This window comes from Rhinatrema bivittatum, chromosome 4, assembly GCF_901001135.1.
Source record: "Rhinatrema bivittatum chromosome 4, aRhiBiv1.1, whole genome shotgun sequence".
In the NCBI taxonomy this organism is placed as follows: domain Eukaryota; kingdom Metazoa; phylum Chordata; class Amphibia; order Gymnophiona; family Rhinatrematidae; genus Rhinatrema; species Rhinatrema bivittatum.
Window position 1 is genome coordinate 55,989,320 of NC_042618.1, and position 27,731 is coordinate 56,017,050.

Genomic DNA, 27,731 nt, shown 5'->3' on the forward strand with positions numbered 1-27,731 from the left:
GGTTATTCATGCCACTTTTGATGCCATTTTGTTACATTCTTTTTGCTTTGGAATTCTATTTCCCTTTCTGATATTCTCTAGCAACAAATTTCCTTAAAATTGACTGAAAAATTAAAAATTTGAAGCTTAAAATAGGCTGCATTACTTCCCCCATTGACTTTAATGGGAAATAAAAAAACAAATGAAATACATTTTTTTTGTTTGAAATTAATCAAACATATGGAGGTGACCTACAAAACAAATAAACAATCCAAAATGAAAATTTTGCCTCTGCATATCCCTAGTAGACTTTGGGGTAGCTTTCAGATCACTGACTTATTGAAATATCCATCCTCTTTTCAGATTCAATTTCTTCACTGACTGTGGGACATTAGCCTCTAGAGTATGTTGATATTTCGTTTAATCCTTTCTTCCTTCCACCCACACACAATTTCCTGTGCCGCTGGCTGCCACACAACCCCAAACCACTATAGATCCTCATCTCTGCCTAATGGTTGGCAAATTGTACTTTTCTTGCAATGCTCCACCCTTTTTCTCCAAATGTATCATGTGTAGCTGTGACTGAACAGTTCAATTTTACTTTAATCAGTTCAAAATGCTTTGATCCAAAATTACTCAGACTTATCAAGGTTTTGTTTTACATACATTAGACTAGGACTTGTGATATTTATTTAAAATTATTTTTAACCCATCAATCACAGCACTAGCTATTCTAAGCGACTTACAGAATATATAAATATTATTCATAGAAAAATAAACATAAAACATAACTTAAAACACAAAATAAACAGTGTAAAAATTTAATCTAATGCTCGAGTAAAGAGGTAATACTTTAGACCCTTGCAAAACTATCAGGTCCAACATGGAACATAGGTTTAATGGCAGAGGATTCTATAATTTAGGACCTACTGCCGAAAAAGCCCTCTCCCTTACAACAAGTTTTATTTTTTTAAATGATGGAATAGTTAATAGCTCCCGATATGGCTGTACCAAAAAAAAACAAAAACAAAAAATACCCAAAACCTAAGATTCCTTCTGACAATTATCCTATGAAGATCACCGTTGTGTAAGCAACACTATACTATGGAAACTGCTCGGTGACGACTAAACTTTTCAGCAGGTCATTTACAATGATCTGTGGGTTCTGTTTTGCAGATTTGACCAGTTTTCAGGCAATTCTATCAGATATTTTTCTTGGTCTTCCAGATTTTGCCCTGAGCTTAACAGTTCCATGTAATGTCTATTTTAAACAATGTTTCTGAAAGTTGAAATTGCTAGCTAGAAGAATTTAAGAGCCTTTTATAGTCCTCCCCTGCTTTGTAAAAGTGAATTATCTTCATTTTCAAATGCTCAGACAACTGTTTAGAGGAGACCATGGTTGTTGAAAGTAAAAAGAGCAACAATTAGAGTCAGAGTATTTGTTAAGCCATGGAATTGCCTTCACCTTTCTAACTGAAGGCCTAATGAGTCAATCAATGTTTTGGGTCTTAACGTTTTTTTAAAGTAGTAATTAATCAACTGGAAGGGTGTCCAAATGTTTGCACATACCAAATTCACTATGTTGTTATTATCAGTCTGTTCAAATCAGCAAATAAATAGTAATTTTGCATTTAACATTGAGCAAAGATGTTATAATTAACATTGTCATCCAGGGTGAGAGAAAAGTGTGTAGAAGTGTGATTGTGGAGTTTACATGGCCACCCCAGCATTGGATGACATTTAGCAATTCTGAACAGGAACTCCTCCCCCTTCCTGTACTTCTGCATGTTTAACATTGTACCTGGAAAGAGGTTGTGTCAGCTTCTGTTCACTTAAACATTAATTGAAACATACAGTTTGACCAGGGGTGCCTAAACCTTTGCCCACAACTATAGAAATGTCTAAAAGGCATAAACTTCAAAAAGAAAATTATACAAACTGTTTACAATACTCATCAGTCAAGAAAATGTATACACAAGCAACAGCCATAAATTAAAATAACTGACGTGTATTGTAAGTAATTTGTATGACTTCTTTTTGAAGTTTATGCCTTTTGACTGTCCTTTGATTTATCTTGATTTATGCTGTCATAATTTTATATTTGTTTCATTAGATTGTTGCTTCCGCTTGACACGATTTACCCATGAAACACAACTTGTTTGACATTATTGAAGTTCACTGAAGTTCTCTTGCACAGTTTATGAACTTCTTGCACCTTTCCCTCTTTTCTCATCTATAGTATTTTGCTGCACGCTTTCCTCTGTATTTTTTGATGACTAACGAAGAACCAAGTTTTCAAGTGTAAGTTGTATAAATAAAGTTATAATCTTTGGTTAAAACAAATAACCCTTTCTCCCTCTCTCTGGCTTTTTCCTGAGTATCTAGTAAATAGTTGCCAATGAAAACATGAAAACAATCCAGACCCAGAATTGATCTCTGAGTAGATGTTACATATATAAAATTAACTTGTGATTTTCATGAGTACAGGATTTCAGGTCACTGTGGCAGGAACTGTGCTCCACATACACACATGCTGAAAGGGAACATGGTTTTAAGAAAAGCTCATCATACCAGGAAGATCTGCAGGCCTCTCTTATGTGAGGATCTATGCACCAGCAAATACCACAGTTGGAGTAAAAAAAAAAAAGTCACACAATTGCAAACTGAAACAGGAATGTGTGAAATAAAATTAAAACTGTTCAGTCCTGAAAACACTTATGAAATGACAGTTCAAAGATGCTGGCTGAATTAATTTAATGTTAACGGTTTCACAGCAATACAGTCCCCTGACATGGCCGTGCTTCGACGACGGGGCTGCGTCGGGAGGGACCCAAAAATGAATTTCTAGGAAAAAGAAGTAAACAATGCGACAGAGAGACCATGAGCAGATCACATGACATACAATGACCAATCGGATTAGCAAGGGAAGGAAAAATACCCTAAAGGGAATACATTGCCTATATTGAACAGCGGAGAGAGAAGTTAGTTCGATTGGCCCTCTCCTTAGTGCCTTTTTGTTGTTTATATTCTTCTCCGCTTCTAGCGGGATGCATTTATGGGTAGATTTTATAACATGTGTGTGCGCATCCATATGCACGTTGTTCTCGGCACGCGCACACGGACACGCCGATTTTATAACATGCGTGCGAGACTGCGCGCACAAGGGTGGTGAACTTTTGCAATTTCCGCAGGGCAACACAATCCGGCCTTCCCCAGTTCCCTAATCCCCTGTCTAACCTTCCTTGCCTGATTTTTTTTTTTTTTTTTTATTACTTGCTACTCTTCAGGAGCAGAAGTAATTTATATGCGCCAGCCAGCTAATGGCGAGCGTTTCCCCAGGACAGCGGCTAATGGCTGTTGTCCCGCCGGCCTTTGTCCCATCCTTCCCCACCCAGACCCGCCCGCCCGCCCCTTTGAAGAGGCCCAGCACTTGTGCGCGTTCCAGGGTTTACGTGCTTGGCCAGGCCCCTTTGAAAATTCACGCAGCATGCACAAGGCCCAGCCACATGCATAAACCCAGGATTTATGTGCGGAGGCCTTTTAAAATCTACCCCTTAATCGCAGTACTGACGTTGCAGTGCCTGTCCTAATGTATAAGGATTAAGTAAGTGACGCTCCTGGTGTCAGCATGCACCCCCTCCTCACCATTTAACTTGTCTCATTTAATATTCCTCTTTTTTAGATGACTTTGTGTGGTGTAAGTAAGTTGCCCTTGCCTTACTCTCTCAGGACAGTTACACTTGGAATCAGTTCGTCTTCCCTCTGCTCTTGCCCTGTACCCTGACTCGGCCACACATATTTTAAACCGAGCAGCTTTTTGTTTTTGCTTTTAATACCTTACTGCTCACGGTCCCTCTGTTGCATTGTTTACTTCTTTTTTGCAGAAAAATACTTTATGCACGTATAAGCACCACTGGACTAACCTGGCTGATCACTGACTTTAAGCCTTGGCCGCATCGTAGTTACAAGCTTATGAAGGTATTCGGCAGTATTCATTATATTACAAAACTTTCACACCATTTATTTATTTATTTATTTTATTTAAAAACTTTTATATACCGGTATTAGTATGCATACATCATACCGGTTTACAATGTAACTTTAAAGGTAGAAATTACAATGAACAGGGAGGGCGAACAAGGAGGAGTATACAAAGAGCAGGAGGTGGAGGAATTAAAGCAATAAATAAAAACTGCAACGGACTATTTACAGGAATATACAAGGCGTAGGCAAGATACTTGCAGAAGATACTTGCAGAAGGAGATACTGTAGCTATCTCCGTTGCTGGTGTGTCACTGACTGGTATGTCCTCTCTATGTTTATAATGTTTACAAATCTGAATGTTTTCACTGTCTCCACTGCTGTATCAGCCACTGCTCTGCTATTCTAATGCTAATTCATTTGATCATTTTTCCTAGAAATTCATTTTTGGGTCCCTCCTGACGCAGCCCCACCGGCGAAACACGGCCATGTTGAGGGACAATATTGTTGTCAAACCATTAACAATATTTATTTAGGCCTCCCAGACTCCGCTCTGTGCCCCTTTCAATTGAACCAGAATTACTGCTGCACGCCTTCTCACAAATACGAACCGCAGAGAACACATTACTCCTGTCCTACAACAGCTTCACTGGTTTCCAGTTTGCCAACGTATTCAATACAAAGTACTATCCATTATTCACCACTTAATACACAATTCATCTACAGTTAGGTTATATGTTCGTCTTTACAGCTATGTCAACCTGCGTGCCATTTACAATCCATGGACATAAGTCATATGCAGGTTCCAAACATCAGGACAGCTAGGCTAGATTAAACAAGAAAGCAGGACCTACACTATGGAATTCAATACCAAACTCGATCCGGCTCATACCAAACTCGATCCGGCTCATACGAATACAAAGGAATTAAAAAAGGCTATGAAAACACATTTATGCTCATCTGCATTCACTCTCTTTTCCTGTAAATAAATAAATAAATAAATGTATACTATATTTCTCTTTAGTATGTCATCTTAAATTTCTTTTATTTTGCCTTTGCATTTAATTTTAAATGATTTTAACTTATTTTAAACTTATGACTACGCACGTAATGTTTGTAAACCGCCTAGGCCTACTAAAATTGGCTAGGCGGTATAGAAAAGATTTCAAATAAATAAATACATGAGTTCAGCCACCATCTCTGAACTGTCATTGTGTTACATAAGTGTTTTCAAGACTGAACAGCTTTAATTTGATTTCACAGGATCCATGGACCAAACGTCAGGAAAAAAATGGAACGTGAATGGCATTCATGAGAGGGCAGCAAGGAAGAAAGCCCTGCTCTCTAAAAAGAGCACTGCTGCCCGTCTCATTCGCAAAGAGGATCTGGGTGACCAACAAGAGTTTTGGACTAATGTTCTCTGTGCAGATGAGTCACAAGTTGAACTTTTTGATCACCAAAGCCAGGGCTGGCCCTAGAGGGGTTTGGGGCCCAGGGTAAATATACTCAAACGGGGTTCCTACTCTCAGAGTTTGAACAGCAGTTGCCTGTTTTCCTCCACTCGAGATTTAATATTGGTCCACCTCATGGCCATGAAGAACAGCCCAGCGGAACAAGAGGAGAGCGCGAGAGGGAGCCACATCGAGCCCGTCAGCGAACTCAGAAGTAGCAGTGGGAGCACGGAGCACAGCTCCTGCCACATCAGCTCCCCTCTCAACGGCCCTCCTGACTCAATGTTCATGTGGGACTTTCTAAAGCAGGGGGCTCAGTTCACCATCTCCATCCCCGCCCCCTCCGAGGATGGCCCTGACAATAACAAACATTTTGCCTGGCGAAAACTCCAATACTGCCTTCCAACGTAAGAACCTCATCCTGGCAGTCAAGCATGACGGTGGAAAGTTATGGCATGGGGGCAGCTTAGCTGCATCAGGACTTAGAAGGCTTGCCAGGAATTCTGCCTTATATCAGAAAATTCCAGCAAAGAGTGTCAGATCATCCATCTGTGAGCCGAAGCCGAGCCGAAAGCGGGTCATGCAGCAAGACCATGACCCGAAGTATTCAAGTACATCTACTACAGAATTTCTGATGAAGAGACTTTGGAGACAATATTTCAAAAGCCCTAAAACAGCTAATTTATCTGGCTAAAAATGTTAGTTTCACTTTTAGCACTGAAAGCACGATCCCGGTGCTAGAAATGAGGGCCCCAGAGTTGACTAAGACAGTGGTTATCAACCAGTGTGTCACCAAAAATGTGACATAGCAAGCCCAACACTTTGCATAACAGCCACTTGTGCTTGCTGCCTGAGGAGAGTAAAAAGTAAGGAGCTGATGCTTAAAGTTCCTCATCATTGCTCCCTGTTGTTGCTTTTCCCTCAACCCTGGCAGTCACTGCCACCACCAGTCCAAGCCAGAAATGTTGCAGGCCTGCTGTACCCTGCCCCTGCCATCACAGTGCACCTCCCCCTCTCCTTGGAGTTTCAGTTTTTCTCTGTGTGCTTGTTTATAATTTATGGTCTTTTATTCAGTATTAGATAAGGGTCAATCTGCATTCTGCATGTTTGACAGAGGTGAGGGATTCTGCTAACTAGGATGTAGATTCTGTGTAGGGATCTAGAGCAGTCTGGCTTGCTTTGTTTCTCCAATAGTAAGTGTACTGGGTTCTATATTTGCAGTCTTGCGTTTTCATAGGTAAGGTTGCTGCTGTTCAAGTCCTGGGTGTTAGTGCTCTTAAGGTATGGCTGTATGCTATATAATTTCTACAAGTCTTTTTAGTTGGTTTTCATGTTATTTCACAGGCAGGGAAGGGATTTTGAAGGACTATTTCTGAGGGGGTACCAGAATTTGAATGTATTTTTTTTGTATGGTGAGTTGAAAGGGGAAAATTTCCTAACTCTGCTCTGCATAAACTTCAGAAGAAGTCAGAATTTCCTGAGGTTCACAGAGAAATGCATGAGAGTTTGTATGTATCGAAAAACTGTTTGCTGCATATGCATATCCGTCCCAGATTTCTCACTGCTGCAGTAAGCAAAGATTAAAATGTTTGTGAAAACAATAACATTTAATAATATTTTATAAGCAGTTACTGAAATTAAAGAATGTTATCTTTCTCCTGCATCATTTTCAGCAATAAAATATCTAGGATGTTTTCTTTAGTACAGCTGTTAAATGCAGTGTGCAATGTGTCACGCACGCGAGCATCATCTTGTCAGGTGCTTCATGTCGGGGAAAAGGTGGAGAACCACCGGACTAAGGTACGGGGTGGTGGGGAGGGAAGGAGAGCTGGGGGCCTTCTTTAAACATCGCATTTACTTGGGGGGGGGGAGGGGCGGAGGCCGGCGCAAAATAGTGAAACTGACATTCTGAATACAGCTACGGGAGGATGGGCAGCTTTAACCCTAACCAGTTAGCTTTAAAGCTGTCTGGCTGGAGTTAGCCTTACACAGTGGGACGTTTACCCCACTGCATAACCAGTATAACTGATCTGGCCGGGTACGTTAGCTGTGTTAGCGCTTTCTCAATATGGCCCCCAGGGTGTCTCTCTACCGCGCTGCATATATTTTGCATTCGCTATACAAATAATAATAAACGCAGAAGGGGATAAGTGAAGGTACAGTTAGACAAAGTGACCTGAGCACAGTCACATAAAATTGTTAACAGCAGATTTCCCCAATAATGTAATCCCCAGAGAACACCTCCTACCTCCCTTTACTATCACATTCTGCAAATGAAATCAAGGATTTATCAAAGTGTTAAGAAAGGGACTCAGAGAGGATGAGGTGGTACTTAAAGTTTCCGGAAAGCTATCACTAATCATCTTAGGTAAGAGTCCCACTGGCAAACAGTTTCTTTTATGCATGGGGGGAAAACAGTGAAAGTAAAGAGCTGTCAATCAAGTCCAAGGCACGACGGATAACGCCTGTTTGCGCCACCTCCTACTGATCTCATCGCGCCAAGCAAGCTTTTCACTTCCAGAAACGTGTCCAGGGAGTGGCAGTATTGCCCCATAAATAAAGCAAAACTGCTTCTTCACAGTTCTCACAAACAGGGCCGACGCAATATTGTGCGCACAGGCTAGTGCACGGGTTTAACCCGGGGTTGGGACGCGCGTCCGTAACCGCTGACGCAATAAAGGGATTAGAGCGTCCAAAACGGGCGTCCAAACCAGCGTGGAGCTAATAGCGCTCATCACATGTAAATGCCATGAGGATGAGGCTATTAGCCTCTTGCGTAAAAAACAAACAACTGCCCGATGCACGTTTTTACCCTCAAAAATGAACGCCAGCTCCGGGGCTGACATTAAGGAACCCCAAAAGTTAAGAGAAATGCGGAAAATACTGCTTTTCCATAGTTCCTCCAACTTAATATTGTGGCGATATTTAGTCGGAGGAACTGAAAAAAAGAAGTAACGAGCATCTGCTTTCCTATCCCATGGTTGTGCACATGTTAGGAAAACGGATGCTCGTGAAATTGAGCATCCGTTTTCCTAACCTACTCGCAGCCACTTCTCCTGGGTGCCTGTTGCCGTGGACGCGCCATGGACACACAATTTACCCCTAGCACATCCTTTTTAACGCAGCAGCTTATTCCCCTATTGCATTGAGCGCCCAGGAGAGGTGAGTGTACGTGTGATGAAAAACGTGCGTCCAATTTGGATGCACGTTTTTAGCACGTCGCTATTGCATCGACCTGCTGGGGTATCCAGGCACACCTTGGTAAAGTCAGCCACTACCATGATGATTACAAAGAACTTTTCCAAAGAATAGTAACATACAGGAAGCATGGACGACATCTAACATGGTGGCGAGGAAGTCACCGTGCACATTTATTTACTTGACATGCTGTGTAGCAGACAGGCAATATGATAACGCAGTCCTCATTAAAACATTCAAGCAGAAAGGCCGTCCCTAGATACAAATGCCATCCTTGAATTTTAGGAGTGATTACATCTATTTCTATCTGAATTGAAACCCAACTCTGTTCTTTTGAACTTTTCTTGTTGATCTTTGAAATCTGTACTTGCCTGCTCGATTATGATAATCCTATTAACTATGGAGACTGAACTGTGTTTTCTTTAATTGTTGAAACTCAAACTACCTTAGACTACAATAAGTGTCTAGCAGCCTTATGAGTAAATTTTCAAAGGGGATATGTGTGGAAAATTAGCATATATGCACATGCGTAGCATATACTCGTATACGTGCTATTTTATAAACATCAAAAGTAGGCGAGTATTTTTGGTTTTGCATGCAAATTTATTGGCACAAAAAAAGGGGCAATCTAGGCACGTTCCTTGACAGGGCCAAAAGGTACATGCAGAAGTTACTATTTTAGAAGAGATTTACGCATACAAATTATCAAACCTTTTGTACAATCTTACATCTGCCAATTGATTTGCGCAAGTGAAATCGGATATGTCTGCCATCTGCAATTTTTGGGTGGGGCTGAGTGAACTGGGGGGTTCAGAGTGAAGTATGAAAGGGTCTAGGTGATCTGAAGACAGACTGGCGGAGATATTGGCAAACTGGTGATTTCAAGTACGCATGTAAGTATTTTCAGAAGGGGATACATGCCTCTGCACAGAAATCCAGCCTTTATGCGTACATGTTATACTTTTTTTTCTTGCATAAAATATACAAGCATATGTTTATAAAATAGGTAGAGAAATTAAGTGCTTTCATTGTACTGCAAATATTGGGCATACTGAAACCTGCGTGGGTATTTTCAGACAGAACTGTGCTGTATCTTATACACTGCAGAGCAACATGCTGCAGAATTTACAAAATACTAGGATAAATCTCCATGCGCCCACCGAAGCGCGCACATCCAGTACTGTGAATAGATCTGAAAGTCAGGCTCCTTGTGTGGAAATTCAGTTAATTTCACGGAGTTAAACTTCACTGGGTCTTCAAAATAGGCCCTGACTGCTATAGTCTTTAGGATAGAGTACGAAATTAGGTCAGCATGTTAGGCCTTGAACTCAGCCTTAGAGAGACATTGCTACACTTCTTTTCTTTTAATTTTCTTTTTCTGCTTTTCTTTGCCCTCCTAGACACTCATGCTCCCCTCTCCATTCTCCTTCCCCCACCTCGCTTCCAGCATTCTCCCCTCTCCTTACTTCTAGATACTCACCTCCCCCCCCCCCCCCGCTTCCTTCCCTCCCTCCTGGTACTCTTCCCTCTCCTTCCTCTCATCCCCTCACTCCCAGAAATCTCCCCACCCCTCCAGTGTCTTGCTTTCTATGTGAACCACTGGCAGTGGGGCACCCCCTGAGTGACGGCTCACTTCAGGCCTGGTCAGCCGTGGCAGCAGTTCCCCAGCCTGGCCAGCAGCCTTTCCCAGCAGCGGCTCTTCCTGCGTCGGGCAGCAAATGCCAGGCACTAAGTTTTTGTCATCTGGATGACGTGGGTGCCAGAATCTTTCCAGCCCTGTCTTTACGCAAGCACAGAGAAGGGTAAGGGCTTGCTTGGCTAGATAGCGAGAAATAGCCCTGGGATTTCAAGCTTCCAGCGCTGCACATTATCCTACAGGACATACCTTACTTCCTCCAGGAAGGTAGAATCGTTCTCAAAGAAGACACGAAACACACACGAGTACAACAGTTAACCCAATACCTCCGGCAGTTAAGAAAATCATTCCTGTTTCTGCAATGTAATGACTAAGGTAAGGCAGTGCTTCTACATTTAACACCTTCCTCTTATTCCCTGTAGTTCCTTTTCTAGAGTTTTGTCACTTCTCTATACCCCGAGCTTGCCAAACAAGAAACTAAGGATTTTACCAGATTCAGGGACATTAGATTTGTTTATGGTGAACAAAAATAGGATTTCTCTTTTGCCAAGCTAGTTTAAACTTTTTATAACAGGGTAAGGGAAAAAGAAAGTCTTAGTGCACTTTTGTAAACAGGCAGACATCTAATGAGTCAGAACTGGGCCAACTTTCAAACGGAAATCGTGATTTGCAGTTAATGCAAGATCTAGTTATTTAAAAGGCACAGCAGAATGTGACCTGCTTCCTTCAGCAAAGAATAAATATAAAGTTAAATTCTGATTTCCAAAGAGGCAAAACTGTTTTTACAACTTCTTGCTTTACCAACTTAGGGGCCTGTGGACTAACATTAAAAGGTCAATTTTAAAAGGGACGCGTGTGCGCCCGTGAACGTGCATATCGGCGCGTGAGTGGAGATACGCTGCGATTTTATATCGCGTGCGCAAATACGCGCATATCATTTTAAATCCCCCCGCCGCGCATACAACCTTAGGAGGCGGCTCGAGTAAACGTCCCGCGCCTATCTCCGCTAGAGCTTTGCCGGCTTTTCCGCGCGTAGGCTGGCGGATTTTAAAACAAGTTAGCGCGAGGGAAAAAAAAACCAACAGTTTTTCCAATTAGTCCACCAGTTTGTCCAGCTGATATTGAGGTCTTCAAGACCCCTCCTCTGGTTCTTCATCCTGTAAGCCCCCCCACTTCACCCTGAACCTTCAACGCTGTGCTGAAAGCCCTAAAACTCGAGATCTACGGACTTGCTCCTCCATCAGGACCTGCAGCAAAGCTGCGCGGCTATCACACGGACGCGCGCCATGGACAGCTTTTTTAAAATTTGGCGTTACGTGCGTAAGTTGCAGCCCCGCACCGGAATGCCCATGGGTATGTACGCGCCTGCTCCGCAGATTCTTAAAATTCACGTTGCTCTCACTCGGCCCGCGTACGTGGCCATTTTTGCCCGTGCAGATCTTTTAAAATTGACCTGTTAATGCATATTAATAAGGGTCTTAGAAGGCCAGCTCAGTGACGCACTTGGCAGTGCTGTCCGCTGCTATGCAGAGGGGCCTGGGTTAAATTCCTGGCTCAGGCTTTCTGGCTTCCCTGGTTGGCCGGGGCTAGGGAATGATGCATTCCCAGCCCCTGGAGGATGGGAGGGAGTCATGGTCACTGCACAATGGTGACACCCAGTGGCCGGATTTAATGATTGCAGGTTTCTGGAAGGAAACCTGATGTATCAAGGACTGTCGCTGCAGTGACTGGCTACAAATTCCCAGAGCGCGCCCAGCAAATGAAGGCTCATAGCATCAGATTCCAGTCCCGGTTCCAACTGAGCTGGAATGCCAAAGGAGCAGGAGGAAACTGCCAAGACAAATAAAATGAGGGGATTAGCAACTGCCCATGTATTCCGGCTGACAATGCAGGTAATCTGTATGCGCATTAGCATTTCTGCCAGTGCTGTGGTAAGGCTAATACAAATTGAACAAAATGCCAAAAATTGTTTAAAATGTACATAATAGTTTTAGAGTCTGTCCTGTGGGAATGTCTCCAAATGGGTCCGTTTTTGCCTATACCATGATAGGAATGAGCCTCACTTGTAAGCCTGGGCTTCCTGGACAGAGAGCATCCTTCTGGAGTCCATAGGATGTAATAGGAAACACATCAAGGTGCGCTTAGAAATTCTTTTTAATCAGGCCTGTTGTGCCCAATACAATTGGGGCCATTTCTGTAGCTTTCTGCCACATTTTCTTGGTTTCTGATCGCATCTTTTGGTACTTGAGGATCATCTCTCTCTCTCTCTCTCTCTCCATACAACCCACAGAAAAATTGCTTGATACTGACACTACTGTGAGCAATTATTATTATTATTTATTTGCTTAGTTAATCACAGTATTTTACAAGAGTAAATCAAAGCAATGGACATAAAATTGCAATCCATAACATATCCCCGATTGCCATTCCTGTGCTTTTCTCCTTTACTACAATGTCCACTTTTCTTGCATCAGGCTTTTTATCGGTTGGAATGGGAATGTCCAGGGTGATCACAACTTCTTAATTCTTTTAGGGTCACGAGCCCAGTGCTTTTCTGATGCTATGATGTTACGGTATTTACAGAGTTTCCAGTGGATGAGCCATGCTACCTTATTATGCCTTTCCGACATTAGCCCTTGAGCGCCAGTGTCAAGATCTGTAACAGTTTCCAGTTCTGTTTTACAGAATTTCCGCTCAACAGTTCTGCGGTTCTTTTTCATGCTGGCTGTGAACCACCTTGTCCATAGTTCGCTGTCCTGTGCTGCAATGATCAAGCTCTCATCTTTCGGTTTAAGTTCACCTCTCTGACCATTCCTGTCAAGTTTTATTCCGCTTGGGGCTTCGGAAGTAACTCTGTATTTCCCACCCTATTCTTCTTTTTTCCCCCAATTGTTTTTCCTTGTTTGCTGATTTGATTCTTTTAAAGAACTTTTTCTCTTTTGCAAATTATATTGCTTATTTCCCCTCGCGTACTGATAGAATCTTACTCATTTCTTCTACTCGTCGAGACGACTGTTCAACCGAAAGGATAGAGACTGATTCTGGCCATTCACTTTCCCACTTCAGCACTTTTTGAGTATTTGGATCTGTTGGTATTGTTAGATATGCTTGAAGGTCTATTATAGCAGCTTTAAAGGCCCATACGACTTTCAGCGCTAGGAACCTACAATCCCTGCATACACTGATACTTATAGATTACTTCCCCAATGTATTCTTTATTAAGTTTTAAATCATATACATGATGTGAAACTCAGGCAAAATAAGAATTTTCAAGATTTTTACAATTGCCAAAGCAAAAGAAATCTTATCAACTTCATGCTCAGATGGGGGAAATACAACACAAACTGAAACATGGAAAAATTGCCCACTGCCTCCCACACAACAGAAGAGACAAGAAGATCATGATGGCTTATCCACTAAGAAAGTCTGTAAGAGAACAGGATCAACAAATACATATCTAGCCCCCTGATAAACTATTATACATTTACAGGGGAACTTTAAGAAAAGATATACCCCCAGGGATAAGACTCATTTTAACTGAAGGAAAAGTTTCCTTGTACCCTGTTTCCCCTTAGAGACATCAGGAAATCCATGTACCTTTTGTCCACAAAACAAACTGTTTTTATACTTAAATTATTGTTGGAAAAACAAATCTCTATCAGCTTTTAAAGCAAATGTAATCACAAAATCTATTATTTATAGATTACTTGATAGGCATGGAGGCGTTTTCTTGTTCTTACCTCTAACTGTTTAAGATCTTTATCAGGCCACTCTACAATTAGAAAAGTATAAGCGAGTGCAGGAAATGCAAGTTAATTGATAGCTTGTATCTTATTCTGCGTCATTCAAGTGCTTTTCAATATCAATTTCTGTCTCTTATAGGATTCTTTGCTGATCTTTTCTTTCAGTAACCTATGCTGGATTGTTGCACCTTTTACTCCTATGTACTTATAAACATTTTCCTGCTCAATTTCTTTTATGTTACATTCTTCAGTCAGAGAGATGTTTTCAGTCTTAATTTGTCCAGGTTGAATGTCATCCTAATGTCAAATGAGAAACTCTTCACTTCTCAAGAGTTGTTCTGCTAAATAACAGTCACAATAACTGTAAAGTTTCAAATCATCCTCAAATAGTATTTATTTAAAAGCTTTTCTATACCGTCGCTAAGTTATATACCATCGCAACGGTTTACAATAGGCACATAGACTAAGGTAAGTAAATGTAAGATGTCATGCATTCTAACAGGTGCCAATAAAGTTCGGTTACAATTTCAATTTCAATTAGTAGGTGTAATGCTATCTGTGGACCATTAGTGTCTCTAGAATTAATGCTAAATCCAAAACCCAAGGGGTTAATGATGAGTACTCAGTGAATTCAATGCGAGGCAAAAAACAAAAGTGGTGACAGGGAACCTTCCTGAAATATTCCTCGCTGTATCTTGACACGTTGTCCATCTTCATAATTGAGATAGAGTGTAGTCTGCCATATTTTCATGGTAAACTTAATGTACTCTATCAATTCAGGGTTCACTGTACTTTTCAAGGCAATTTATTATCCAAGAGTGTGGGATGTTACCCAAAACTTTATTTATTTATTTTCATAGTCAAGCCATTCTATTCCTAAGTTTCTAACCTCTGTTCTAGCTGGCAATGAAGTCTTTATTCAGCATCCACTGACCTTTAGGTCCATTTGCTCTTTTCTTGCCATGATGCTACTAACATCTATGAGATCATACATTCTATCTGCATCTGCTGCAGCGATCAGCTGACAGGACTATAAGTAAACACATTATTGGTCAATAGTTTGTGGGGGAAGTTATCTGCGTCCATCTTTGAAAGGGGAAGCATTCTTCCTGTTACTAGCCATTTTGGCCGTCTGAGCAACCGAAATTGCAGTCTGCTAGGTCTTGGTGGAGAGTTGTTAAATATTTCGCCCAAAAAAATGGACACTATCGAAGCCAGGGCTCTTACAGTTTGATGATCTTTATTTATTTATTTTTTTAACTGGATTCCAGCTTTTTTAATGTTAATTCAGGCCATGCTATAGTTTTGATGTGTTTCGTTTCCACAATCTCCTACATGCTGGGTAGACATTGGGTTTCCCAGGATCCTCGTATACATTTCTTCAGAACACTTCCGTTTCACAGCTTTGTTTGGTGGTGTTTTCACTGTAGTGATATTTTCCCGGTTCCTGATAAAATTGCTTTGGGGTCTGCCTAAATGTTTTATTCTGATGTCTTTCGTTCCTTGTTTTCTTCATCAGCAGCTTTTGTGCTTCTGCTGCTATTTTCAGCTTGCTATTAGTGTGTATGAATGTAAGGTCTTCGTCTGTTAGGTTTCAACTTTTCTCATTTTTGACATCCTCAATCCTTTGCGGTACTTTTCCCATGGCAACACTTCAGCACAGAGCGATTTCATTTTTCCCTCTGCACGTTTTTCCAGGGAGGAGTTATCTTTCTACTTTTCTGCTGATCATGTGTCCTTGTTGGTAGGGATCTCTCTGCACAATATTGTATCCAGTTTATTTCTGATGTTATGGTTAAGCGGTGTTTGGGTGGATTCTTGGGTACTGTGGCAGATGACCACGCCCACGGGGAGGAGCCCCGTGGGGAGCCACAGTACTGGGCTAGACTCAGGACGCACAAACACAGAATTAGATCTTTTATTATACAGCTTGATTACCACCAGAGGTGGCAGTAGTGAGGTAGTCTGGATGTAGCAGTTTCAGGACCCTTGGCAGAGGGGACCCTTCTCACCCCTTTGGTATAGGGGAATTCTGGTGCAGGTTTCCCAGCAAGGCAATGCTGTAGATGAGACAGAGTTAGATTACTCACTAGATGGTTGCTGTAGGTATGCGATTCCACCAGGCTGACGTAGATGGTACAGGCACAGAGGTAGGGAGAGCAGGTCCTCCAGGAGCGAGTACCTGATCCCTGTAAGGCACCTGATATAAAGCAGAGGGGCCCCGAGGAGCAGGTACCCAGGTTAGCAATTACCCCAAAGGGCAGAGAGAGAGCTTCAGCAGCAGCACGGAAGCGGCAGAGTAGCTTAGACCGGCCGAGACCAATCCTTGATCCAGTCTTTGCTAACTCAATTAGCTAGCACGTAAGGGCAGGCTAAATACCCGGATGGCGTGATGTCACATGAGGGGGATGCCCCAAGGTTCGCGCCAATGTTGGAATAAAGATGAGGGTTGCGCGCGCACCCTAGTAGGCCCTTGGGAGGAGCATGGCGGGAGGCAGCACCATAGCCATTCTGGGGACACCGGAGAGGGCGGCTTGCAGACGCGGCAGTAGCCATTTTCCCAAGGTAAGCGAGAGGAGCCGTGAACAAGGTGAGGCAAATGGGGCGAAGCCGTCTAGGACCGACGGTCGCAACATCTGGGATCTCAGATTATGGCCTTGTTGATCTTACTTATATTTTTTTACTTTGTGAGTCAGATGTGCCTTAGTTAATCCTTCCCGTTCCTCAACCCCAGCATATATATATATATATATTTCCATATAGGCTAGGAGGTTGACCACCAAGTCCTCAATCTCCTGGTCTCTCACCTACCTCTCTTTTTCACTCTGCTTTTTGGCCAGTTTTACACTGTTTCTTCCTCACATGTTTCACCATTCTGACCCACTGGTACCTCACACATATGACCTCCTCCAATTGTTCTGGTTCATATGTTGTACCTCGTTTATTGGTACTCACATATGACCCTCTTCAATTGCTCTGGCTGTTCTGACACTTCTCTTATGGAGCTCCTTGGCTGTTCCTGATTCTTTCTCCTGGTATTCTTTGCTTGTTCTTGCTCCTTTCTCCTAGTGCTCCTTGGCTGCACTAGCACATCTCCTCTAGTATTTCTGTCCAATCCTCTTCTTTTGGCCTCTATTTCTCTTTCTGTATCAGCCCTTAATTGCTCAAAAATGTTATCACATGTCCTTTTCTTTAATTTTAGCAGCTTATCCTGGGATTCAGATATTCAGAGGGATAGCCATGTTAGTTTGGTGTAACAAAAATGACAGGAGTTGGTTGGCACCTTATAGACTAACCAATTTACTGAGGCATGAGCTTTTGAGGACAGAGCCCACTTCGTCAGATGCATGCCTCAATAAATTGGTTAGTTTACAAGGTGCCACCCACCTTTTTTCCTAGGATAATATTCTTCATCCCTGTAGTCTTTGGCATGCTCTCTTTGTACATTCTCTTGATGTAAATATAGGCTTTGTGGCATAAAAATATCAGTATATTATCTCCTTTTTCGTCAGTGGTCCAGGTAACTGTATCTCTTCCTCTTAGTTCTTTCCATTCAATTCTGTGGTCTGTCTCCTGTTAAAGCGGGCCCATGAATATTTATTTAGACATTTTATATACCGTCATTCCATGTAAAGATCACCACGTGACATTCATGGTTGTAACTCATCACACAAACAAACAAAGATTGCTTACAGGGGAGGTAATCACTGGCAGACATTAATATCCATCAAGTTACATTTTCTGGTACGTTATGAAGTTTCTCTAGCACTTGCGTCAAAGAGTACAGAGAGGGGTAACTTTTAAAAGGTGCGCACACGCGTCCATGTACGTGTGGTTCTCACGCGCGTGTGCGGGCCGTGTGCGGGGGGGGGGGGGGGAGGTGAATTTTAGCCAGTTACGCGCAACGATGCAATTGGGCCTCCTCCAGTTCCCTGTCCTCCTGCCTAACCTTCCTTCCCTTTCCCCTCTCCATTCTGACCCCTATCCAACTAAAAGAATTTTTAAAAATTTTTACACTCACTGCTCTGTTGGAGCAGAAGCAACTTGCGCGCGCCTGCCTGCTAATGGCCGCACCCCTAGCCCACCTCCTATTCAGGGCACTTATGTGCGTGGCCGGGCCCTTTTGAAAATGTGCGCGTTGTGCGCAGGGCCCGGCCACGCGCATAAGTGCCGGTTTTTACTCACGCGGCCTTTTTAAAACTCAGCCGATAATTAAAACGAAATGATAGTTTTCCCATCTTAGTCAGTGGGTTGTTTTGACGGTATCGCTTTCCCTCATTTGATTTATTCTTTATGATTAAGTTATTATCTTTTGTCCTTCTTCTCTCTGTGTTTCTATATATTCTAATAGTTTTAAGTTAAGTTATATGCGTTCTTGAACAGCCATGCTTTTAGTTCACGTTTAAATTTCTATCTGGTAAAATACGTAAAGTCTTAGGCAGAGAATTCCAGAGGCTTGGACCCGCTATGGAAAACAGTCGATCTCTTATTTGTGTCAGATGTGTACTCGGTATTGTGGGAATAGTCAGTAGTCCTTTATTTTGAGATCTGCGGATTGTAAGGTTGTAGTGTCACTCCTAACAAGCCGGAGTATTGTAGTGAATGATGTTGAATATTAGCATTAATACTTTATAGTAAATTCTGGACTGTACTGGTAGCCAATGCAGTGACATCAGTGAATAGATTCACAATGTACTAGGGTTGTCATCTTTACTTAAATAGTCTGCACTATCATTAACACCATCATTATCCCTAGACAACTAGGAGAAAGTAGTTTTTATTCAATGCATAATTAAACTCTGGAATTTGTTGCCAAAAGATGTGGTGAAAGCTGTTAGTGTAGCTGGGTTTAAGAAAGGTTTGGACAAGTTCTTGGAACAAAAGTCCATAAACCATTCTTCTTGCTAGGGGTGTGCAGAAGAAACATTTTCATTTCAGTTCATTTTTTTTTTTCATAGGGCACTTCATTTATTAATTAGTTTAAAAGAAAAAACTGTGTTTTAATTTATTCATTCATTTACCATTAAAGTCTATGGGGAAGCACTGCAGCCTATTATGGGCTCCAAAATCGGAGTTTTCTAATCAATTCTAATAAAACTGGTGGGTAGACATCATCAGAAGGATGAAGACATGCCAAGAAATCATGATTATGTTAACAAAAGTGGCATAAACAGCCACTTGTCAGATTTATTACAAGAGAATAATCTGTCATATAAACTATTACATTCCCTACTTGAAACTGATCTTGCTGCTGGGTGGAATTTTGGGTTACTTTTGAAATTTGCGTTACAGTCAGAACATGTAAAATGGTCTCTAATTAGTGTGGCTACTCTGATAATTTGTGAGGTTTGCTTTATTCAGAAAGCTTTTCCTATATTCTGTAGTCTAACCACAGTCTCTTCCCTTTGTTGATTTTCAGATGTTGCATTACGTTTTTCTTCCTACTGAGACCTTTACCACATTCAGAACATGTAAAAGGTCTCTCCTATCCATCTCTTCTTTTGTGCCTGCATGACATGAGTTTATCCACAAGTTATGATTAATAATCAGTCCTTTCCATTCAGGTCCTGTGTAAAAAATCTAGGTATTTGGATTGATTCATGCCTTTTCTTTCTTCAATATGTAAGACTGGTTATCAGGACAGGTTTCTTTAAGCTTAATATTCTCTTTAGTTTAATAAACATATTAAATTAGACTGACTTCTCACTGTTATTCAGGCCATTATCTTGCCTTTGGTAGACTTTTGTAATTTGATTTATATTGGTTTACCTGGGGTTACTCTAAGACCACTACAGCTCCTTCCTAATGCAGGGCCAGGCTAGTTTCTGGTAGGTGGCGTAATGAACATATTTCTCCAATACTGATGGAACTGCACTGGCTTCCCATCAATACAAAATTGGAATAACTGTACATAAACAAATTATTTCCAATGATTGTCCTTGGGCCAATGCGCTGGTGCGGCTTTATCAGCCGTCTCAAATGCTGAGATCATGACAGCATGGTTTCCTGAATATACCCATAACCAAGCAAGCCAGACTTGAGGAAACAAGAGATTGCTTTTTTTCTATACAAGCACCTAATTTTTGGAATTCACTGCCAGAAAGTTTGCACCAATCAAATTGTCTAAAATCATTTAAAGTGGTGCTTAAAACATTCCTTTTTCAACAAGCCTATCTGTCTATTTAAAAATGTCTGTGTATAGTCATTCAGCTAAGCCATGTCAGCATATATTGTTGTAGATGAATTCTGTCTTTTATTTTATGTTAGAGTGTTTTCATTTTATGTGCATTAGAAATGTATATCACCTAGTCCTTTGTGTATCGGAAATACATAACAGACACAAAAGACAGGCAGCCTGGTAAGACTCTTCTCTTCAGTGTCTGAGCATGCCCTGCTCACCTCTCTGGTGTCCAGAAATAGACAAAATAATCACTAGTTCTGCCGCAACTGCACTCTCTACTGTCACCCATCCTGACCTTCCCCCAATAAAGTGAAAAATCAAAATCAGCAGTAGTGCTCTGCTTCTATTTCTGGCACAGTGAGTGTGTGAGACCACTGCAGCACAGGGAAGAGCAGAAGCAGCCCTTTACCAGTGCCAAATCCCAAACTTTGTAAGATTTTTTTAAAAACTGTCAGAGAGCTACTAGAAGCACATCTTGCTTTGCCATGAGCTAGAGAGGAACTACATAGCTTCTTGGACATGCTCAGACTCTACAGTGGGAGTGGGTCAGTGTCACTTGATCAGATAGCCACCATAGGACAGTTAAGAAGATTCTACACCATGATTTGTCTTCTGGCTAGTCTCCTTGCCAACTTGTCCTGCATTGGTTGGCTCTGACAAGGCAGTAAGGTCACACATGCAAGAGCTAGTTGCTTTAGTTACCAGTTTTTTTTTCTCCACATTCAAAGCCACAGACTTCAATGGGCCTTAGAAATGAATGGGAAACTAACAAATGGAATGAAGAATATTTATTTTGTTTGTAGGACCCCTCCACTCATTTCGGGGGACCAGGAATAAAACAAATATGGGCACATTTGTTATGTTTTATCCATTCATTTCAAATGAATGCAGAGACTATTTTCTCTCCAGCACATGAATTTCTCTGAAAATTATAAAATATAGTTCTTTTTTGAAACTATATCTTCCTTCTCTAAAGGGCAATGTCTATTATAATTATTACTGCTTACTATTCACGCCAAATATGTGTTTTGCCTTAATATAACTTTTTTTTAATAGGTCTCATTCCATTAATGCATGCCTTAATTTATTATCATTTCTATGACCTTGTGACAGAAGGGTTCTACTGCACCTCAGATCTTAGATAGTAAAAATGAGGATGCTGCATCACAAACATTTACTTCTTTATCATTAGCAAGCCATAAGCTTAACTTGGTTAAGCTATATTTATTTATTTATTTAAAAGCTTTTCTGCACCGATGTCCATGTAATGGTACATATCGCATCGGTTTACAGAGAACCAAAGTTAGAAATTGCATCGAACATATGAACAAAGTTCAAACAGTAAACAAAGTAGACATCTGGGCATTTGAACAGGGTTCTTACCAGAAACAATATAAAGAGTGACCATGAACACTGGCAGGATATTCTAAGTGCCAGTTATAAGCTGGATCTTGTCCTATGCCAGAACTATAAGGCTGAAAATGCAGTCTTACCGGTTTGAAAGGCAGGGTGTCTGGCTGGATGCCCATCTCTGCCAAGGTTCTTGCCAGCTCCACGGCATTCACGCCACAGTGTGGCGCCACACTTCTTTCACATCGTTTATGTATGTTCATTTTACATACTGCGGAGAGAAAAGATTGAAAACCCAAAAGAGAATGAGCCAGTGAAAACGTTTCACAGTCATCGTTTTGCAAAGTAAAACAGTTTGCAGGAAACTTATACCTACTGTGTTCAAAAGCAGCGGACACCCATATTTTAACATCTATTTTGGAACTGTTTTGTGCTGCATCCTGCAAGACCTCTGATCACCTAGCAAATCCGCATTTCAAACATTGCTATAAATGAGGTCACACTGCTCACAGGCTGTACTGTATTGAAGAAAAAGTATGCCGCCATGAACTTTCCATTTTATGTGCACTAAAATAGATCTGATATTGATCCTGTCTGTCTCTGAATCTGCCCCATTGTAAATAATTTCCTTTTCTGCATTTTTCTGTTCCTGCCTTTCTTTCTGTAACCTTACGCACACACTGTTCTTCCCATTCCCCTTCACATGTGTATACGCCACCCAATTAAGGATTTTCCTATTGTCAAGACCATGGAAAAACTTCCCAATGGTCCTTATTTTGTACAATTTCACATTTCCTAATTTGGGAATATTTAGATATTTTGGAAACGTCAACTACGAAGAGCATGTTTCCAGACAAAATGAAGCTACACCATTATTTCTAACCCCAAAACATTTGTTTTAGACAACTTGCAAAGAAAAATGTCAAGTCTTGGTGCATAAAGCGGTTACTCCAGCTATGTCTATTTTGTGTCTCATTACTATTCCACTCTTGGTCTTGCAGGGCTGCTGGGGATAGAAGACTCACATTGAGGCCCATGTACTTAAGGAAGATAAATTTTGCAAATAATGCTTCATGTACTAAATCAGCAAACAGTGTGCATTATTTGTGATAGCACACACTATTTGCCATTTTAGCATACAAAGCCATTTGCAAAATGTATGTCCTTTGCAAAACAAAATTTTTTTACATAATTTTAGATGTGAAATTTTATTTAAATCAATAGTTAATCAGCTGCTGCAAATCAAAATCATACAAAGCAACTCATTAACTATTAGCCTGTAAAAAAAACTGCGCACAATTTGCTTTCTGAACCTGATTTTGCAAAGAGATAAACTATATCCATTAACCAGTGAGCTGTAGTTAGTTGCAAAAAAACTCCGCACAAAAACTAAAAAAAAAAAAAAAAAAGCCAATCAAACCGTCCTTAACTCAAAAAACCCAAACTATAGAAAGGAACATTTGGAGATTGGAGAATGCATTGTGGAGCAAGCAACACATAAGTTCCCCCTGATGCAGGTTGCTCGAAACACCAGCTGATGTCGGGTTTGGGTTTATTTTTGTTTAACATATGAGGTTGGGCTTCCATTATTCAGGGGAAGTAACTGTTTATTACTAATTGCAACTGAAAAAACCAGAAAAATAGGAAAGATTGGTATTCTTACATACATAGAAACATAGTAATGACGGCAAATAAAGACCAAATGGTCCATCCAGCCTGCCCAACAATTTGCTTATGGAAGTAACTGCCACTCTGTGCAGATTACCCCCATGGTTCCGTTAAGGGTAGAAACTGCCGCTCTGTGCAGATTACCCCCATGGTTCCGTTAAGAGAAGTAATTGCTGCTTCACGCGGGTCACCCCCATGAGTTGTTATGGGTAGTAACTGCCGCTCCATGCAGGTTACCCCCATGAAGAAATGTTACACCATCCCTTTCTTCAAGCCTTTAGGAATCCACGGTCTTTGTCCCATGCCCTTTTGAATTCATTATCCATTCTCGTCTTCACCACTTCTTCTGGGAGAGCATTCCAGGCATCCACCACTCTCTCCGTGAAGAAATATTTTCCCGATGTTGGTTCTGAATTGTCCCCCCCTGGAGTTTCATTTTGTGACCATTAGTTCTACTGTTTCCTTTCCAATGGAAAAGGTTTGAAGTTTGTATATCATTAAAACTTTTCGGGTTTCTGAAGGTCTGATTGAGAGGTCCGGGTAGCCTCTTTTTTTCTAAGAGGTCTAGCACTTTCTCCCAGCTTCCTGACACCCAAAAGATGAGCTCAATATTTGGTAACATTCATCGCCTGTTTATACTGCCTTTTCTACTGTTCCTTTCTATAGTTTGGAGAAAAACTTTGCATGCCATTTTTCAAGTGGGCTTACTTGCATATAAGTCCCAGCAGAAACATTTTGCATGCTGTTTTGCAAATAGTGTGCAATGTTTTTCTCGGTTTAGTACATCAGCCTCATTTGTTTTCAGGTCACCGTGGATCGTTCGCTCCAAATTTGCACCTAAAAATGATTTGCTGTTTCAGAGCGTTCTAGTACTGGCTGCTATGATGGACTGTCATACATTTTATATTGTTTCTGTAAGATGCCCAATAAATAATAAGATAATAATAATAATATTAGTTAAGTGTGCACTGCATGTGGAAAACGTTTTAAAGTGATCTCCTGTTTTTACTGTTTAATGAGAATGTAAATTAAAACAATGGAATATTATACATAGCATCCATGTCATACAATCAGAATGATCACCTGTCATAAGTAGAGCCAGATTTGGGATGCAGAAATCAAGGATAAATACCAGGGCTGAATGTCAGCTGCTTATTACCTAGCATCTGTTCTTTGGCATAAAAGATCCTTATTTACATTTTTCTGTCTCTGTTAGTGGAATATGCCCTTCACACACACTTCCACTCACAGTAATAGTGAGCACTTCACCTCCATTTTCTCTCCTTAACCCTTCTTTTTCCATGTTTCAGTTGGTCCCCTGATTTTGACTTTTTTCCCTGGCTTGTTATCCAAGGTTACTGCCTGGTTTGGCTTTTACCTTGATATCAGTCATAGGCTGGTTTTTTAATCTCATGTATTGTGATTCACTGAGTCCATGTGCAACCTAAGTATCTTGAGGACAATGGCCCAGTTTTGGACTGTGATCCACAACCCAATTTTAACAATCCCTGAAAGCTAAGGGAAAAGAAAATACATTACCAATTATTCAAATGACAACTCCTGTCAACTTAACACATAGCTTGATTCTGTAGTTACAGTACTTTGGTTAAAAGTGATAAATACAATTCAATAGAGAGACAAAAATACAATAGCAAACACTAGAAAATGAATGAAGTATCTCCCAGGAAAGGATATCCATCCTCCCAGAGAAGACAGATTTCATAGTCTGGAACGGAGTAGCAGCACCATACCCAGACTGTGAAATATAGCAAATTTTACCCTATTAAAACACAAAACCCTAATTATGTTTCAAATGAAAAATAAAAATAGTGATTGTGATAGAGGCTATGTCATCTGAAATTAATTAAACCTTAAATAGAAAGCACAGATTGTATTCTAAGGCAACTGTAAACCATATTCTCATTGTGATCTGTAGCTTGTATTTGAGAATGTCTTCAAACTGAAGGTGTTTTGGGTTTTTTTTGTTTTTTTTACTTAAATTATGTGGCATGTTGTATCATAGAAGCAGAACACACATTATGATGGCAAATGACAACACCCAAGGCCCATTTTCACTATGTACTGCAAACCATACTTTGGGTTTTCCCCTTGCATCCCCCAACACTGTCCACCGTGCTTGTCCCAATGTCACTTGGAGGATTTGTCATACATCCACCACTCTTTCATATAAGTGAAGCAGTAAAGATCTAATTTAATTTATAAATGTATAGCATACCTTTCCTGATCGCAAATCACAACAAGGCAGGGTACAGTCAAAAGGCATAAAGCAATGACAAAAAATAATACAATAATAAAACAACCGGATGAAATGTACAACATGCAAAATAAAAGGAAATAGCAATGCAGATACTAATCAAGCCCAGAAAGCAATTACTGACAATTGCATATGCAGACCAATTACAAAACTGCTGAGCCCTTACAATAGCAGTACAATGAGTAAAACAGCCAAGTTTTCAAATCTTTCCTGAATATAAAATAATTAAGCTTGAGCTTAAGTTCTCATTAGAGTTTATTCCCTAAAATGGGAATTGCAGGGGAACAAGATCTAGTTCTGGCCCTTGAGAGCTGAGGTAGGCTTCCCGACAAGATTTTAAACCAGTGCAGAGACTAAAGGACTATTATGTTTAAAAACATGATCTCATGGTACCCTACTTCTCAGGACTTTTAAAGGTCAAAGGCCATAACTTGAACTTTATTCTGGCTCTATTTGGGAACCAGTGCAGACCTCGTAAGAGGGGCATGACTCTCTCCACTCGTGATCTGGCTAGAATCATCCAAGCAGCGCTGTCTTACACTAAATGCAGCTTTTATAAAATGAGTTTAGCTGGTAAAATCAGCACAGACAGCATTGCATTGAAAGATCACAAGGGAGAGAGTCACCTTCTTCCATGCACTCGAATCCAGGAAAGGACGAATCTGCCTTGCCATCCTCATTTTCACAAGGGCCTTTCTAGCCATCTCTGAAGACTTGTGATCATAACCCCAAATTAGCAGTGCCTAAGGCTACATGTCATGTTTTAATTTTTGGTGGCTAGCATGCAGGTAGAACCATTTAATACAAGTGAGACAACTGCGGTCTCAGAATCTCAGGTTTTTCCACACTGAGTATTAATGTGCTGGTCAATAGCCAATCTGAAACCTCGGTTAGACAGAAATTCAATAGAGCTGATGGAAATAATGCGCCGTATCATTCTCACAACTGCACGGCACTTGGAAATGATGACAAGTGAGCAACTTACTTTTGCACTGCAGACCTTGCTTCACTAGACCCCAGAGCAGCGAGCCACAGTGATCACAGAAAGTTGGAACTTTGTAATTGTGACTATTGAACTTGTGAGGGATGTTGATTCCAAATCTTTGCTGATAAATCTGACAAAAAGAAAAATCGATAAAAGGTTTTTTGTTCTCCTGGAAAGGTGACTATGAGCTGTGAAATAATAATAAAAACATCCTACGTTTACACACCGATCCCTGCATTACGGCTTTTAAACCACGGAATAAACACAGCCTGCAATCTTATTAGCAACAAAAAGGAGAATAAGGGCTCTGCGTACTAAGCCTTTCCATAGACACAAAGAAATACAACCTGTACTAAAAGTATTTTAGCACACGTGCTGGTAAACCTTTAGCAAGATGTATGCAGGTCGAGGGTGAATTACCTCCAGAGCCCGTGCACAGTAGTAGCATGCACGTTAACGCAAAGAAAGAGCATGGGTACTACCTGCTTCTGGAAATCCCCCAGGGTACCCAGTCTGATCTTCTCCTCTACTTTGCTCCTTGCATGAATATGCAAGCGCCAAGGGGGGAAAAAGGGCAAGAGCTCAGTCAACATATTTTTAAAGAACCAGACATAGGGCAGGAGAAAGGCTTGGCCACTTAAGACTGTATTAGAAGGGGTAGGAGGAGGGACCTAACTGAGGGGAGGGAGGAGGAAGATGATGGGGGCATTGCACCCTTTGATCTGGGGGGGGGAGGGGAAGGGTTGAGGGAGGAAAGGAATCATCAGGGTATGGGTCCCTTTGATCTTTGGTCCGGAGAAGTGGAGGGAGCTTATCTGGTCACCAGCGGTTTTATGTATATGTTGGAGCTGCTGAGCCCACCCCAGCATTATGCTGGGTGCATGGAGATGGGAGCAGGGGGGTCAGATGTTGAGGTCACCAAGCCTTGGTGAAAGCATGTTGGGGGGGATAGAGGCTGCCAAGACAAGTTCATGGAGGAAAGTCCTTAAACCATTGTTACGGTGGAGCTGCAGAAATCTATTGCTTATCCCTGGGATAATAAGCAGCCTGGAATCTGTCTACCTCTTGGGATCCTGCCAGGTACTTGTGACCTGGATTGGCCATTGCTGGAAACAGGATACTGGGCTTGATGGACCCTTGGTCTGACCCAGTATGGCAAGTCTTATGTCTGCAGGGAGAATGATGGCAGGATGGTGGGTGCGGGTAAGTTGGCTCCCTTCATCTTTGTGCCATGCAGATTGGGGGGGAAGGAATGAATCCCCTGTGCTAACTGGACCAAAATGA

General features: G+C 41.2%; 1 protein-coding gene across 1 annotated transcript in view; it reads right to left on the minus strand.

Moving 5' to 3' along the window:
* Nucleotides 1–27,731, minus strand: part of PRKCH (protein kinase C eta) — a 246,047-nt gene that overhangs the window by 96,107 nt on the left and 122,209 nt on the right. Inside the window, 2 exon segments of the mRNA XM_029598155.1 lie at nt 21,663–21,790; nt 26,448–26,577. Of these exon segments, the coding sequence (XP_029454015.1) occupies nt 21,663–21,790; nt 26,448–26,577 (258 nt within the window).